Below are 16939 nucleotides of genomic sequence, written 5' to 3' on the forward strand. Positions count from 1 at the left end.
AATTAGCTCTGACAAATGGAGGAAATGTTTATTCAGTAACGGTGCAATTGGTGCTTTCTTTTGCATAGAGCATCGATCGTCCATTTTTGGAAGCATCACTGAAATCAAATAGCTTCTCAAATGAACTCGCAATCATGTGAACTCGCATTATTGAACAGTTGGAATCATTCGGAGTCAAACAACTTTCTAAACGAACTCGTATTCACGTAGGCCCACGTCAATGAACACTTGGAATCATTTTGAGTCTGTCGGCAATCACTTTTGAGTTTTCCAAAGTAAGTAAACCTTGTTTATAGAAAAGAAGCCACAAGAGGTACATTTAGCGAGTATTACCAAATATATCAAGAAAACTGAAATGTTCTCATGGATAACCATTGAACTCAACTGCAGCAATCGGTAAACGAAACGGTCTTCCTCGAAGCTGAAGCTTTCGACGTTGTTCCCCTTTTCTCGTTGGCCTGAGAAAGCATAATTACACCTCCACCAATTCTATATTTTGTCTTAGTCCTCTCGAATAGTTCCACGACTTGAAGTTGGCCACGTCTAGCTGTCGTTTAGCTTATCCAGAGAGCTGTGCAAGAGCATTATCATCATCAGTGTACGTTGGGCTAAGTCAACGAGGCTACGGAGAGGCTGACGAAACGGCGGGATGAATACTAACCATAAGCCATGAGCATCAGCCTCAGCCTCAGCTTCTTTGTCCCTCATCAAGCACGAGTATTCGAGGCTTCGTGTGGAACGGAAACGGAGGTGCATCTAGGCGCACTATGGAGCTGCATACTCGGAATCGTGGCTAAGTAACGTAGGGGAATGCAATCCAATGAAGGAGACCGAGAAGCCGGCGTCGGCCGATTAAGTCGCCGCGACAAAAAGGTGAAAGGATCGAGATCCACTTTTTGCTGGAATTATTTAGTCCGGCACCATCGGTGGTTATGGCGAAGCTTGTAATTATTCCGCCAAGTCGACACACTGCAAGCACTGAACTGACGTAAGGCTGCAGTATAAAGAGCTTCGGATATATACCTGTGTATACATATTATATATATATATATATATATACATGATGCAGGAAACGCAGTACCGTTTGAAAATATATCTCATGCGAAAACTGGATTTGCCATATTATTCAGGGTTACGTGATCTCTGGATCTCGAGTGTTCCGCGACTCGCCGTCGATGAAAAACACGTGGAACTCACTCACTCACACGCATAGTCTTTTTAATTCATACACCATTATTTTTTCTCCTTAATAATAGTATTCGCGTGATTTATTCACTCTCTTCTTTCCTTCCTGTCAGTTTTCAGACACGCATCAGAAAGTCGAGCAAAATTTTTTACCGCGGCACGTGGCACGCCTGTAATTCAAATCGAATGAAAATAAAAATCTTGGCATTATTATAATGTATCCACCTGCCCACCTGCGCTTCCAATACACTCTCACAGTTTTCGGATTGGGGAAAGCGATTCATAATTCGGTGATCTACATACGTCGATCTATAATACTCAAGTTGACGTAACAATTAACGTTCCGATCAGTTCTCTGTGGCGGCGGTACAGCCGTTTTACAAAAAATTTGTTTCGCAATTCTTCGATCCGTTTGATTGATTAATGTCGGTTATACAGTTGTGTTCGGAATACATTAGAGATCGCGCGGTGAGCTAATAATGATTCAAGACGCGGGACGAGGTCCTTTTGCAATGCGAAACGCAGCGTGAGCGGTTTAATGTTGTAGGTATCAAAATTCGTTGGGACACAGAGGCCACAAAATTCTTCGGAAATTACGATGATCGTGTTTGGTTCCTTTTTATATTCTACGCCATTCGCCGTTTCAAGGCCGTCGTCGTTTAATCTTCATCGGTTGTCGGTTTTTAACCGATTTTCATCGGACGGAGAGAAAAATATCCGCGTTAAGTGTAAATATGATAATTTGCAAGCAGATCATTACTGCAGTAGCACGACATTCATTATTGAGATAAATAACAATAACTCACCTTAACTACCAACTTACATGTCGGCACAGCAGCCAGTTGACCAGGAATTGCGCCAATTTATACAAACGAGTCCTTCAAGGCAGGTTCACTTAATGATAAGGATCGCGTCAAAAGCGCATTTACACGGACTGCCCTGTATTATGCAATTGAATGCAACTAAATACTGTTCAGACTGACGCGTTATGTAGGTTAATACGAAGAAAATAAATAACAGCCCGTGATAATTGTTTAATTACAGTTATTTGGTGTCTGAAATACGTAATTAGTAAAAACACGAAGAAAAAAACTCATTGACATAACGCTGTTGTGCACAGTAAAATATCCGGACGATATTAGCTAGGCTATTGACAAAATTCTTGTCCTCAAAAGTCTTCCTGGAAATTACGAAGAGTATTACATTTTCATCTGCACTCGCTTTGCTTTTTTTCATATACGTGCGGAACAACGATGCTTAAGTTAGGACGTAACGAAGCAATTAAAAAAGAACAAAAATCACGAATCGAATACCCTCGAAGAAGACATTAAAATGATTCCAAGATGCCAAAATATATGATTTTATATGCCACTTCACTCATTGCAATCCGTAAAAAAAAAAAGAAAATGAAATTGATATCCGTAACGCGAATTTTTACCTAAAATCTTTTTACCGAAAATAAATATTTCGCAGCTGTAGAATTTACTGAAATTTAATAAGCCATGTATACCTATACATATATACTAAAGCAAACGTATTCATATTATGGAAACTAATAACTCTTTCAATGTAATCCTCAAATTATAAAACAATGGTTTTTTTCGCAATTACGTTTCGTTACGTTAACGCGTTGTACTAATTTGAACTTCGTGCGAAACGAAAGTGTGTTTTTGTTCGGGCTAAACGGGAACTCTTTCCTCCGTCATTTCTTCATATACCGCTTCATACCCACTGCAGCAAGACTCATTATCAGCATCACAGAGTATCTATAGTCTATGACATATCAAATTCTATGAAATTCCTCAGCTTTGGTAAGGGTATTTACTATTTTCTTGCATATTCATAAAATTATACGCCTTGATTGCAACTTGATTTAGTGAACCTTGCTCAAATTTCATTTAATTTTTCCCAATCTCAATTACTTAACATTCCAATGAAAATTAGTCATTCTTAATTGAAAAAAAATACATCATAATAGGCATATGTAGGTATTACTATGAAACCAATCGTACCCAACCGTCAGTTCAATTTAAGAATAAAAGCATTGAACACGGTGAATTAGTTTTATTTTTCGGTTATTGGCAAGATTAAAAATTTTTCATGACATCATAAAAGCTCGAATTCAGTTTATACACATAGATTTGTCTATACGTATAAGCTTTATACAAATTTAATTCATAATATTTGCCTTAAAGGCGTAATGAGGAAAGCAATCGTAAAAATTCCAAGAAACTGTCCAGGAATTCACCGCCATTAGCTCTCTGATTTATGCAGAGTACCTACGTAGTTAAATTTCTCAACATTTTCCGGTTACCTAGAAATTCTCTGACGCCCGACACCCCGAGTCTATTAGTGAGTATATTTTGCATAGAGCAAAATCCACAGGATTACTGGAGGCAGTACAGGCAGCGTCAGTTTATGTCTAGCCCTAGGAGAATTACCGCGGTATTCGAATGAGGAATGTCACCGGCTCGTGCTATACGAGTATACCGATGTAAGTACCTGGAATAAACGAGTGTGTGGGCAAACGAGGCTTGCGCGACACGTAGGTGTTGGCCATAATGCGATTTGCCGACATGCGCAGCGCCGTGCGCACGCGCAGAGCCCGCGGCTGCTGGTCCAGCGCTGCGCAAGAACCTAATTCGCTAGCGTTTGCTCGCCTGTGCGCACCTCGAGCGAACCCGGCGACAGCCGAGACTTTGCAAGTCCGTGCGCAGGGCTTTATGTAAGTCTGGAACCCCGGGGGCTGTGGCACGAGCTGCTACTGCAGTTCGACTGGCTGTCCCACTTTCTAATCAAACCGATCCGGCGTGATGTCGAACCCGAGTCTCGGCTGCCCCTGGTTTCGATGGTGGAGGCCGAAAAGTTGAATGAATGGCCACGACGACGATTGTTCAGAAATCCCATAATCTGGTCCGTATTATTTTAAAATGTGGCCAAAAGTCGAAAAAGCGAGGTTTAAGATACCTCAAGAATTTTAAGCAAAAATAATATATATTACAGAATTGTCAGGATTTGTTCAAACTTTTATTCTTTAATAATCACCGAATTTATGTTTTAGCGAATTTCGTTAAGCATATTTTTACCTGAAATTGAAATCGTATTAAAAGTGACTTTTTTTCTTTTTTTTTTCGAGCTTCACTGAGGTAAAGTTAATCAGAAAAGACATAATTACCAAGGTATTCCGATATAATGTTAACTATTTTAGCCGGAAAGCAGATGCAAAATCGCTCTGCATCACCTTTCAAAGAGTTTTTACAGACAATGGAATACCAAGACTAGTTTTGGAGTCCATTTACAATGGAAGCTCAAAATATAAAAGCCAAACAAAAAATGATAAGCCGCCTTGCGGCCATTATATGCTTTTTGACCATCACCTATATGAATATCAGCCGATCCTTGCCGATTAATTTTGATATGTGCGACGCAGCTCCGAATGAGCCGTGCATTTTGATCAGCGAGAGATGATCCTGCGGTTCCGCAAGGACGAAATGGCCAAGGACGTTTCCGCAGCTTTCAACTGCGAATGTTCGCTCGGAATCGCTCAGAGACGGTTGTTCGAGCGCTTCGAAAAGACATCGCATTGCGGCCGACCGCTAATTGATAATTGGGAAAAACAAATGTACGGTGAAAGGCTGCAGCCGACATTCTCCACGTGCAGTATATAACGCCAACTCGAGCCGGTATTAATTTAGGAACGAGGTTAGTCCTGTTTTTTATTACATTGCGAAATTACGACGAGCAGAAAAAAAAAAGGATTTTAGGCCGATGCGCACGCGAAGTTGAACTCTAATTACAACTTGTGTTTATTATTTGCGGCTACATTTAAAGTACATTCAGTTTGACTTATCGTTAGATAGTTATCACTAAAGTCTTCTTAGTTGAAATGTTTTTGTTCCATGAGATAGGAATTTTTGACAAAAAGTATTTTAATGATGCCAGTTTTTTCTTTATCCTGAAAACAGATGTTATTTTAGAAAGTATCCTGTTCAAAAAGATCGTCAATGCTATGTTTCTAAGTTGATTGGTTTTCCAATCACAAATATGAAACTGTTGAAAGAAAAATTAGCATCGTATATCATTCGAAGTTAGATTATAGTCTGTAAAACAGTACGTAACAGCTTGGAATGAAAAAGAAAAATAAAGAAAAAATTTTTTAAGTGTCGCTCGTCAAAAACTCATCTTTATAAATCAACACTATTCCAAGCATCGATATTTCGATGGTTAATTTATGTCGATAAATTAAATGAAATAACAAAACTTTGTTTGATATCTATAACTGCTGAAAATTTTTTCGTTCATTCGAATAACAAGCCACAATTCTAGAGACAATATTTTTTCAAACCATTCCTTAGGGATTAAAAAAATGCAAACATTATTTTCTGGCTTGCGGATGAAGGGAGCATCAAAATCAATTATAAGGTACAATTTTGATTTCGTCGACCGTCCGTGACGCCGGTAAAGCGAGTCGTCGAATTGTCAGGTAATTATACCGATTGGAAAAGTTTTCATTGACACAGCCGGTTGCTTCGCTTTAGGGCACGTACCTGTCTTTGAATAATAAACTTACGATTCCGGCAATATTGAAATAACAATTTCGAAAGTGTTCGACGTGATGGGAAGATGTATTAATTAGACGTACAAAACCCGGCTAAATGTTGAATATTTCAAAACGCAAGCGAATCGCACGACAAGAGTCGACTACGATCTCTATTTATGATATCACAAGGAATGAGAAGAAAAAGAAAATAATAGAATTCAAATAAGAAGAACAACAGTTCTGACAAGTGATGCAGAGATTTTCTCTGCGGGTATACCCAATGAATTGAATTTATTGTGACGCATGGGATAAAACGATAATAAAATGCGTAATGATCGAGACGCGGATGCTCTTCTCCGGTGCTGAGCACGTGCCATTCGATCTATTCCGAATGACACTATATACAATATTAATGAAGAAGGAACAACGCCGGCCGCAAGAAAAACCGCACGCGGTGAATTACCCGTTTTCAGTTTGTAATGGTCAGTTAATTATCGTCGTCAGTTTCACCAGACGCGCTCGGAATAGTAACCAGATTATTTATATTTCCCTCAACTCATCATGTTGCAAAATTATGTAGGTATATGCTGCTCCGCGAGTCTGCACAATTATTGGCTGCACGCTCGTTAACGGAAAATACATTAATAATAGGTCTACAGTCCGCAGATCAAATTGTCCTATTATTATAGGAACACGTTGTAGTTATTCTAAATGCCAGTTACATTTGATAGACGACCGGAGGTTTACGATTTTTGAACGATAATGTTAGGGTTGTTATTTTGAGGGTTGGCAGAAAAACGTCAATCATTTTTGTTCAAATATCGGAGTTTTTTTTCCTATTTACAGCTACTGTACAGTACAGAAATACTTTAATTTATTATCATTAACACGACAAATATTGTTCTAGGTTTAAAATAAAAATCAGTTTTGTAGGTATAACCGAAAAATCTAGTAGATACACGTTGCTATTCTTTTTGATTATTTTTCAACTATGGCGATAATTTGATGTTGGTGTAATAATAAATTCTCGTAAAGGACTTATTTATAATTGAACAAACATAGTAAACTGAAAACTAAGATAGTATAAAAACTTTTATATCAAGCTTTTTATACAATGGGCCGTAAAATATTACACCTAATAAAAGCTGCGAATTGAAAATATATATATAAACATATAAATGTGGGGAAGATGTGTAATAAAATACATATTCTTTGCATCTATATGCAGCACATTCGAGAAACGGTGACACGCCCTGCAGCAATTCTGCATTGCCTCGTAGCCGGAGAAAGGGAGCTTATACCTCTATAAATCTATAATATAAATATATAAATAGTATGCGGGTATAAGAATACCTAATAGACAAGGACATAGGTCGTTTTTATGCGAATCATTTCCTTCGATAATAGGAATTCGCTTTTTTAACCCGAGGTGACGCATAAGCCGAGACTGTCGCAGCTGTAGGCGCACCCTGTTCTTGAATGTTTCATTAATGTACGTTATACCATATATATTTCGTCGGTGGTTAATGTGTGTCTGTGTAGGTATGTAACCGCATGACATACTCGATGGATATATAGACTGCGTGCACGCCTATATATACCTTATACCTACCTGCTATAGGTATAGTGTGCCTTAAACCGCATTGTTCGAATGATTAGAAGGGGCGATTTTTATTAATAATTCATCTCACGTTAGATATACCCTCGTAGGTATATCCCTTGGACCTACTGCAGGTACCTTGGATATTATACCACGTTTGAAATTGAACGCTCATCGCGTCTTTTCCCCATTATAAGATGCATATCTCATAGGCATGATCACACCTCGTCTGAGACACGTATATCGCGTGGCTCTAGCATGCATATATGCATCGGGGAGACATCAGGACTGGCCAGGATAAGTATTCCTCCTCGATGACACGTATTTTATTTATTTTCCCCACTGGCGGTACGCGGTGATTTCAACGTCCGCATAAGCGGCATTCTTCTCTTCTCGCTTATCGGACCGCACATTATATGCCACATTCCCTGGTGAATTACAATACCTACGTAGGTATATAACGCATTTATATCCATAGAAACGGTCGTGTGTGGGTGTATGGCAATACCTACATACTCACTTGCGCTGGACGTGCATGGCTGCACAACTATTTTGTTTACAGAGCCGAAAGAAACCGGTCACGGAAATCTTTAAAATGTCACAACTCCCCTTCCACCATATTATTGCAGCGATTGGGCTGTTTTAGATTTTGGTATAGGAAGTCGAAGGTGACCGATAGACAGCTGGTTGTTGAAATATTTCTACATATACAACGTCTACACAAATTGTACATGCACGGTGATACACAGACATTATACACATATACATATTGATTAGCCGTGGCGCCTGGCGGCCACGTCCTCGCACCGAATTTCGTTATTATTGTTCCAACTTGCAGGACTGAAATGAAAAGAGAATTAAAATAGTTGCACAATATGTCCGTGTTTTTTTTTTTTTTTTTTTTTTTTTTTTTTATATAAAAATTCTTGTCGAACCAGAAGAATCGTGATTAAAATATATCTATAATTATTGCACATAATTATATAGTTCTTTTTTTTTCTTGCGTGTATAATGCACGTGTAAATCATACCGCAAATGTATATATTATACCTACCTGTTATGGCTATTAAGTTGTACGCGTTATAGGAATGAAAATTACTGCATCAATTCCACTTGGATGTACAATAATTGCTATATTTTTTTGTGCAAAAAAGCCCTTGAAACATAAGCGCTTCTCTTTTAACTTTCATTTTATATAAGTATGCTTCGCATTGACACTCTTTTAAACGCAAGATTCTTAAAGATCTACTTAATGATCTATTACTTTATCTTATAATTGTGAATTATGAGAATACTCAGTTTTTAGTAGCCTCTTTACTCTAATTTTTCCACCGCAGTATGTTGTCTCATCGCGTTCTTACGAAATGTTTTTAGTAAACAATTGTCTGGGTGAGATTCTCCAGTGACAAAAATATTCGTAAACAAGTTGTTTCTACAAAGCAAAAATTTTTACTTTCAGTAATAATAGACTGATTTTTAACTTTCAATTGTTACTCTTATAGCTGTACAGCATTTTATATATTTTGGAGAGATAGTTTTCTTTTATACCTTTTTTTCGTTCCAATAAAATTCTGTAAGAAATTGGAACGAGAGCAATATCTTCGTCATTATTCTACAACAAAATCGACAATTTGGGGGTTGAAATACTCAAAACAGAAAACCTAAAATAGAATATTTCAACTCTGAAAATATGATTGCTATACTATAAAGTTGTTTGGAAATGTTCTCCTATTTAAAAAAAAAAGAAGCTAACTGCAGTGCACGACTTGAAAATTCGAATTACAGCCCATTCGGATCGTGCAAAATTTCAATCACGTTGAATATACGGCATCCATGCAGTTGAGCTACACTGTGCAGTAGGTTTACAAGTGTGCGATTACCAATACCTGTGAATATAATCCGTGGAGGTAATATCGTCTCGCGCGGAATGTCTAGAAAGTAACTTAGGTAATCCGGTCGGGTAAGCAGCACCGAGCAACCGGCGTAAGGACGGCTTCTTGTACAAAATATAGGTATAATATCTACCATACATTCTTAAAACCGTGAAGATGCTCCCCCACATTTGCCAGCTCCATAGGTCATTCGAGTATACATATACGGTAACATGCACAGAGAAATAACACTACGCAATACCAGCGAGTTATAACTTGAGCCCATCTGTCAGTTATAATCGCGTTGTTCAAGCATTATCCTTCCATCCGCACAATATCTCTCACACCCAGCACCAGGAGTGATCCTTGTCACTGTAGGTATTTAATTCAGCCATGATGTGGCATGGTTATAGTATTCCATAAGCGGATGTGTGTTATGCAATCACGTAATATTTGTATTGTATATATTATACTGCAGAAGGTGGCAGTCCTAGATCTAGTCCAGAGACTAACAGCCCCTGTTCTAGTCCAGATGATGATTTTGTACTGGTAGCAAGTGATCCCATAAGTGATACTGACGACATATGCAGATTACAAAGTATGTGTAACAATGACTTGTTAACTGCAGTTACTGGAAATTCTTTGTTGTGTGTAAGTGTACGTTGTCTTATGTGAATTTTGCAAATTGTCACACAAGTTCGAGTTTGAAATGAGAATAGATTTTCTCACGGATAAGAGGGAGTGTTGGATTTACAAATTCTTAACATACCTATTCCACTTTGATTGCTAGATATCAGTATCGAGTGAATTTTATCAAATTATAAGCAGACGTCAACATATTCTATTCCTAATCCGTGCGGGATTTTTGCAAACCACATTATGGAGGTTGCCCCTGATTTTTTCGATATCATTTAAGTTCCCGGAGTTTTTAGCACGCAAGCTTTGATACTTCTTGAAAACTGTATGCGATAAAAAAAAAAAACCTCCATGATTAGAAATTTCTCCTGAGGTAGAAATCTTTTGATGGGTTTAAAAATTTTGAAAATCAACAGAATCAATCTCCGTCGATATGTATAACATATGTAAAGCAAAGAATCTCATACCAATCAAACTATCTTATCACCCCGATATAAATATAATTTATATAATGTGCAGCGTGACAGAAGTAGCGGCGAATACGATAATTTCTCATATTGGCTTGCTATATTAAGAATAAAGTATCAGGATACGTAAGGGTACCGATGAAAGTGTAAAGACGCCGGTTTTTGCGTACATTACACACTCACACTCACACGTCTCTGTATACTCAGCATATTATACTCTTGGACGCTTGATGCTCATATTACCGATAAGTTAGGCATACAACGTTATATAACCGACCGAGTACCGGATAACAACCACCACACGTTCTCTCAGCGTATAATATTACACCTCAAGGACGAAGAATCGATTTTAAAAGCACTCGATTTGGCGATTTTTACTCGTCATTCAGGTTTTCTATAATGCATGCAGCCGACCATCGCGAAATACATTCCTAGCAATAAATTTGCGATGTGTGTGTTACCGATTCGCCCACATAATCTGCATGGTAATACATTCGTACAATTTACGTATTTTAGTCGTTTCCCATTAGTTATTTACATTATTATTCTTATTTGACATGAATTGAAAAGACTAAAACTATTCCCCTTCGCATCCGTTTCAGCAATGTCATTTATCAAAATCGGGTCAGATCCTGAAGTGAAGGATATGCCAAATCGAAAAACTAAAAACATGTTTCTTCGTTAGAAAAATGTCGAACTTTCATTACATTAATTGTTAACTGTGCGACGCGACGAAAAAATAAAATAAAACCAACTTTTCTATTGAGTAATGTTATTTTTATTTTCAGTTCAATAAGAGACAGGGCGAAGAATGTATCTTCCTACTTTTAAAAATTTTATTGCCTTATAATCTTTTTCTTTTTGAGATCAATTACAAAATATGTAAGATCTGCGCACTCAGGCATAAAGAAATATTGACCAAAGTTACGAATTTAGTAAAGTGGTAGAGAGAAATCGACTTTCAGTACCCGAAAAATAAATTGTTTAATCAACAAACTCGTATGATTATAGTATCGATGTGACGTCATCTTCAAATTCAAACTTATACATGAATATGTGTATAATTAATGACGTATTTGTACGATTGGAATCTGCAGTGTATATTATCATAACCATTCGTATATCTTTTGCGAATACTTTCGGATTTAGATGATATCTCCAAGCTCTAATAGCCACGCTGACCGGAATTGATTTTGAAGAATCTCTGTAATTCAAACTCGTTTGCGTAACGAAATATTCTAATATTCTAAATAACTCGAAAGTTCCACCTACTTCAACGCTGCAAGATTCCACTAATTGAAAAACCGGCATACATGATTCCCAATCCAAACAAGAATATAAAAAAAAAAAAAAAAAAACTCGTCGGTAAAATCTCTGTAAACAAAATCTCCATCAAAATTGTTGAATTAAACATCTCTGGTGATCGTTTTCCTTGAAAATCTTATATTTGTGACAACGTTAGATCTTTCAAGTTTTAATCATACCGTACAGTGAAGTTATCGAATAAAAATTCTTTCTTTTCTTTTTGCTCAATATACGCGCGCAGATTAGTTGCAGAAAAACCCAAATTCTTCAAAAGTGTCACACATTGACCTTGACCTTCACGTTTTTCTTAACGATATTGAGTGAAAGATAGAATATCAAAGCAAAAAAATTTCCTGCACACTGGTTGTAACGTACAACGTCCGCAAGCGTGAAGCAATAATCATAGATAAATGATGCAAGACTTTTAAGGATGAAAGCGATTTATTACAATGTTGTCGATGGTCAATTTGACATTGCTGTTTTTTTTTAAATCAAAATCGATGTCAGTGCAATCTGGAAAAATTGAACATTTATCGATACTAATGTGACGACAAAAAGTGTTTGGTATAATCGTCAAAACTAGTTTTTCCTAATCAGTACAAGCCACCGTGAAGTTAAATTAACGAAATCTATTAAACTTTTAACCTTGATTTTAAGGTATTTTGAAATGACAATTCGATATTCAGGTTCGAGTTTACAATCTTTTCTAGCATTTCTGTGTTCTTGAATTTTCAGGAAAATCTTCAAAGCTTACGAATGCGAGAATTTGATAAATTTTTTAATATTAACAGCTATCTCGTGATATTTTTACATATATTATAAGACTCAGAGTTAACGTCATTCCGACGTACGTTCGCTTGTAACTTCAAAACTGCCGAACCGATGTTGATTATTTTTTTTCTGTGGATAGCTACAACCTTTGGCCAAATTTTAGGCTACATTTCTTTACAACCATATTAATAATTTTTGGGCTATAACGATATTTCCAAGCCAATTCGATCCAGGATCAAGACTTATGCGAACGCTGACTAAAGTCTCACAGGTAAGAAGTTGAGTTGGGTAAAGATAGGTCAGATATTATCAAAGTTGATCAAAACAATTCTTGACTGTAAGCAAAATCACTTAATCCGAACAGAATTCTCATTTCAATATATTAAATTAGGATGCCGGCGAAGCCGTGACGGGCTGCTGGTAAACAATAATCTAAAGATAATTGATTCTTGACTCGTCGAAGCAAGTCAAACTATTTACACGTGTATATAACATGAGCCGGATACGTAATTGTCCAAACTCAAACAATCCCCGCAAGAGGCAACGACTCCAGGTATACAATATAGGCGATTCACGGGCAACGAAGCGTTGCTCCTTGCTGCATGAATTTTTCCCTCCTCTCAATGCCCGGCCCGAGTACCTAACAATAAGGATAACCGAGCAGGTACGAGTATAGCAGCATCGCAAACTCTCGATAATTTCACCGCACGGTATAGGATCGTTTTATCATGATCGATGCAACGGCACGCTACACCCTGACCTTTGTCAAGCTAGCACGCAGAGGAATTGTCCTGGAGTAAAAAATGCCAGGATGAGAGATGGAAGAATCATATTCCCGAAGAGGTACTGGATCGTTTTATTGCGGGGACGATTTTCTGGAACTCATGGAAATCGCGAAAGTTGAGGCTGTGGCGAAAAAAAGAGCGGATTCGATGGTCCGGAGTTAGAAAATCGGGGCCTAAATTGCGCTTCGTAATAATATGAACCTAGTCCCGAGTTGAGACCAAGAGGGGCCCGCCAGAACCCTGGTGAATCAGTCCTTTGTGGTCGTTGTCTCAGGGTCAGCCGGTTTTAGTACCGCTTAAGCTTGCCGCGGCGTTTCGAGACTCGCGCCGCGCCGAGTTTGCTTGCGTGAATTCGTTTTTTCAGCCTTTTTTCGTCTTTTTTACTTCCACCTACCGTCCGTTTTGCTGGTCTGGAGCCCCGGTTTATCGGCTGCGAAGTACAACCTAAGGGGAGAAAAATTGCCAGGAAGAAGTAATATTTAGAATACAAAATAACCGTCTGCGAGCGGTGTAATGGGATGATACGGTGATGCTGGATCGGCTATTTTTATCGATCCAATGATTATAGAACGGAAAATTTCACTATCCTGTCATCGGTTTTTGAATACGCAATTTATCCACTACAGTACCTACAGATATAGTACCGTATTAATTATTATATGGTGTTTTATACTTCTGTTGACATTTACATCTGTGTGCTTGAGAGGACACGAATATCTTCATACTTTGAGTCTCGGAAGTAGTGATCTGAAAATGTTTGAAGTATATATAGTATATGATGGATTGAGTACAATTCAACTGCAATCAACTCTGACACTTTTGCTTGTTCCTTGAATATTTCGTCTTATCGATATAATTACGTATGAATTTCGTAAGTACGTGCTAATTGTCCGTCTAAGATAGAATCATTTTTTGTCCATGAATAATGTTGCTATAGTTTTATTGGCGTGCGTCCGGTTCTATTTTTGCTGTTTTCATTCCTCCTATCCTCTCCCTGCAATCTCTGCCTTCGAAAGATTGAATAAATTATTCTATAGTAAATAAGAAGGTATAATTATGTATTAAATTGAAAAAATGATAAGTAGAAATACCGATTTATTCATGTTGTAATTATTCTCAAAAAAAATATCATCGCTATAGGCAAACGGAAATTCCGAGTGACGAAAATATAGATATTAACTTCCGGGAACTCGTTTCACATTATAGAGTCAAACGCTAGGTATATAGAAATGACGAAGTTACCATTTTTCGATGAAATTACTGAGTTTTCCTGAATATCCAAAATGATCGTCGGAGTAATTGAAATTGCGAATATTATAACTCTCCAGCAACGAAGCGTCAAGGTTGTATAGAAGTAGTAGAGCAGATCGTGATAAAAAAAATTCTTTTAAAAAAAATTTTTTCGATTTGCACTGCGAAACTAAACGCGCTGTTCCAACATCCTGTTTCAGAAAAGACCGCATGACAGAGGAAAGAGGGAAAAGATCTCACCGGTCTGGACTCTGGACTTAGGTATAAAAAGGAAGGGCAAAATCCGTGAAAAATGTCAGACGGAGGAACGGACAACCCGGCGTTTTCAAACGACGAAGGGCATCACGGCTCGGACAATTCGAACTCGACGTTGGAGAACAGCCACACGGAGAGCTTGCAGAACAGTCAGATAACCGTGGAAAGCGATTACAGGACGCCGATCGACGAGGCGTCTTCAGCAGCAGCGAGTCAGAAGGTCGAAAACGGCCATCAACAGTCCTTCGTGTCGCAGCATTACGTTGAACCGGTTAGAACGAGTCCGGAACCACAGTACAAGACTGAGACAAGGATAGAATTGCCCGCCGATAACCAAGAGAAATTGCCGAGTGCCACAAAGTCCAACGGTGTTCATGGCAACGGGAACAACAACGACGCCAGTTTTCTCAACACGAGTGCTGCCAGCATACAGAGCAATGGTATGTTTTCGTTATGTAAGGGGGTGTTGGGGGTGTCTTCATACGAACGGGTACTTACTCACTTGTTGAAATCGCAAACCAATTTGGAAAGTAGTCACTTCAAAGTCACTCGAAATCACTTGAAATTGGTTAAAATCGTTTGAAATCACTTCATATCAGAGATGAGTTCCGTCAAAATTACATGAAATCGCTTTTCACTCGATCCATGAGTATTTTCAATGAGTATAGTTGGTCCGGATACTTAAGTGAGTCTGGAAATCGAGGGATATCATGTTAGACGTCACGCGTCAGCAAACCTTGAACTTTTCGCCAGAAGGTATCTTTCACGGATTGACAAATATACAAAGCCTACTTGTAAGAGTTCGATTTCATTATTGGAACGTTGTTTGGACCTAGCAAATCATAATTAGAATGAATACAAGAAGCTGTTTAAACAATGTGACGCTCGCTCTTTTTCCATAACTCTTGTCTCCTTTTTCTTTAGACAGAGTGTAAAACCAACCATTCACATATGCCGGTTACACTTTATGTTTTACATTCGAGAACATAGGTTGACATTTAAATGTGATCACGGTTAAAGAATCATTTCTTCGAGGTGTTTAACGTACCCAACAGTCGTAAAAGTTTAGGCCTAGAAGGCAATTTAATTCGGAGATATTCTTATTCATGCCGTGTTTACGTATTTGGATGTCCATCATCGCCACTGATGAATCGCTTGATCTTGGAGTTTTTGCTGAAATTCGAGATATATGTATTAAACCGCGATTAACGTAATCGTTGTGACTAATTTTTTGAAAATACTATGTTATATAGAAACGTGTTGAGACATGTTGATCACTTTAAGAACATGCGAAATGTCCTTGACAGACTTTCATCGCAATTTAATTGTATAGTAGATATGCGCATAGTCACACGTCACGCCAATCGATCGAAGTAGAGTATATATAGGTAGCTGATAATGGAATGCAAAGAAAAAAATTGGCAATGAATTTGATCGAAGTATTTCTCTTGATGTTGTATGAAAGTTAGTTATAACAAGTGCAAAAAATGATGCAGAAATCATTTTTTTGCATAATTTGATCTAGTAACTGGAACATTGACTCAACCTGTGGTGATATTTTTAGATGGAAAGAAGGAACAAGTCGAAGCTGTTAACTTGGAATTGGTGTCTATGAGGCCTTACAGCGGTGCTAATGCACAAAGTAAAGGACAGGAAGCTTGCGAGGTACCCGCAGATCCTTACGAAGAATACTTCGTGCCTGTAAACGAGCACAGAAAGTACATCAGGTAACATGAATTATTAATTTTTAATTTTCAGACTCAACTATTCATATCGATACGCGTATAAATATTTCTTCACCTAATTATGCTGCGAGTTTTGGATTGTTAATCCTTCGTAGAAAAAAATTGCACGAGGAAAATTACTGTAAAATAGAAATTGAAATGTTGAAACCTATATTAATCAAACTAAATTTCAGAGAAAAAATTTTGTCTGTAACAAATAAATACAAATACCAAATTCTTTTATTATTCCTCATTTGAAAATACATTAGCGTCTATTTATTTTCAATACATCAAACACGTATATCGTTCTTTAGTCGTTGAAAATCGTACACTGATCATAATCAATATGTCCATTTTTTGTTCAGGTTCTCACTCATTAGTAAAACCACTGTATATATTAATGTTATGCACTTAAAAATAAACATATGCTTTTTTAAAATTCGCTCTATGCAAAATCTGTCGCAAAAAATTAGATTAAACAAAATTTCGCTAACGCCAGTTTCATATCTTCACTCGTAGTTTAGAAGGATTTTATTTCGTCAAAACTAT

General features: G+C 37.6%; 1 protein-coding gene across 2 annotated transcripts in view; it reads left to right on the forward strand.

Annotated features, from left to right (window-relative positions):
* Positions 1-16939, forward strand: part of LOC124409701 (microtubule-associated protein futsch-like) — a 44719-nt gene that overhangs the window by 15784 nt on the left and 11996 nt on the right. Inside the window, exons 1-3 of one of the 2 annotated variants that reach the window (XM_046887485.1) lie at positions 4600-4887; positions 14612-15106; positions 16231-16393. In XM_046887485.1, the coding sequence (XP_046743441.1) occupies positions 14704-15106; positions 16231-16393 (566 nt within the window). In that variant the 5' untranslated portion in view covers positions 4600-4887; positions 14612-14703. Of the gene's footprint in view, positions 1-4599; positions 4888-14611; positions 15107-16230; positions 16394-16939 lie in introns of those variants that run through there. The other variant, XM_046887484.1, reaches the window with a different exon arrangement.

The sequence above is a fragment of the Diprion similis genome, chromosome 8, assembly GCF_021155765.1.
Source record: "Diprion similis isolate iyDipSimi1 chromosome 8, iyDipSimi1.1, whole genome shotgun sequence".
Classification (NCBI taxonomy): domain Eukaryota; kingdom Metazoa; phylum Arthropoda; class Insecta; order Hymenoptera; family Diprionidae; genus Diprion; species Diprion similis.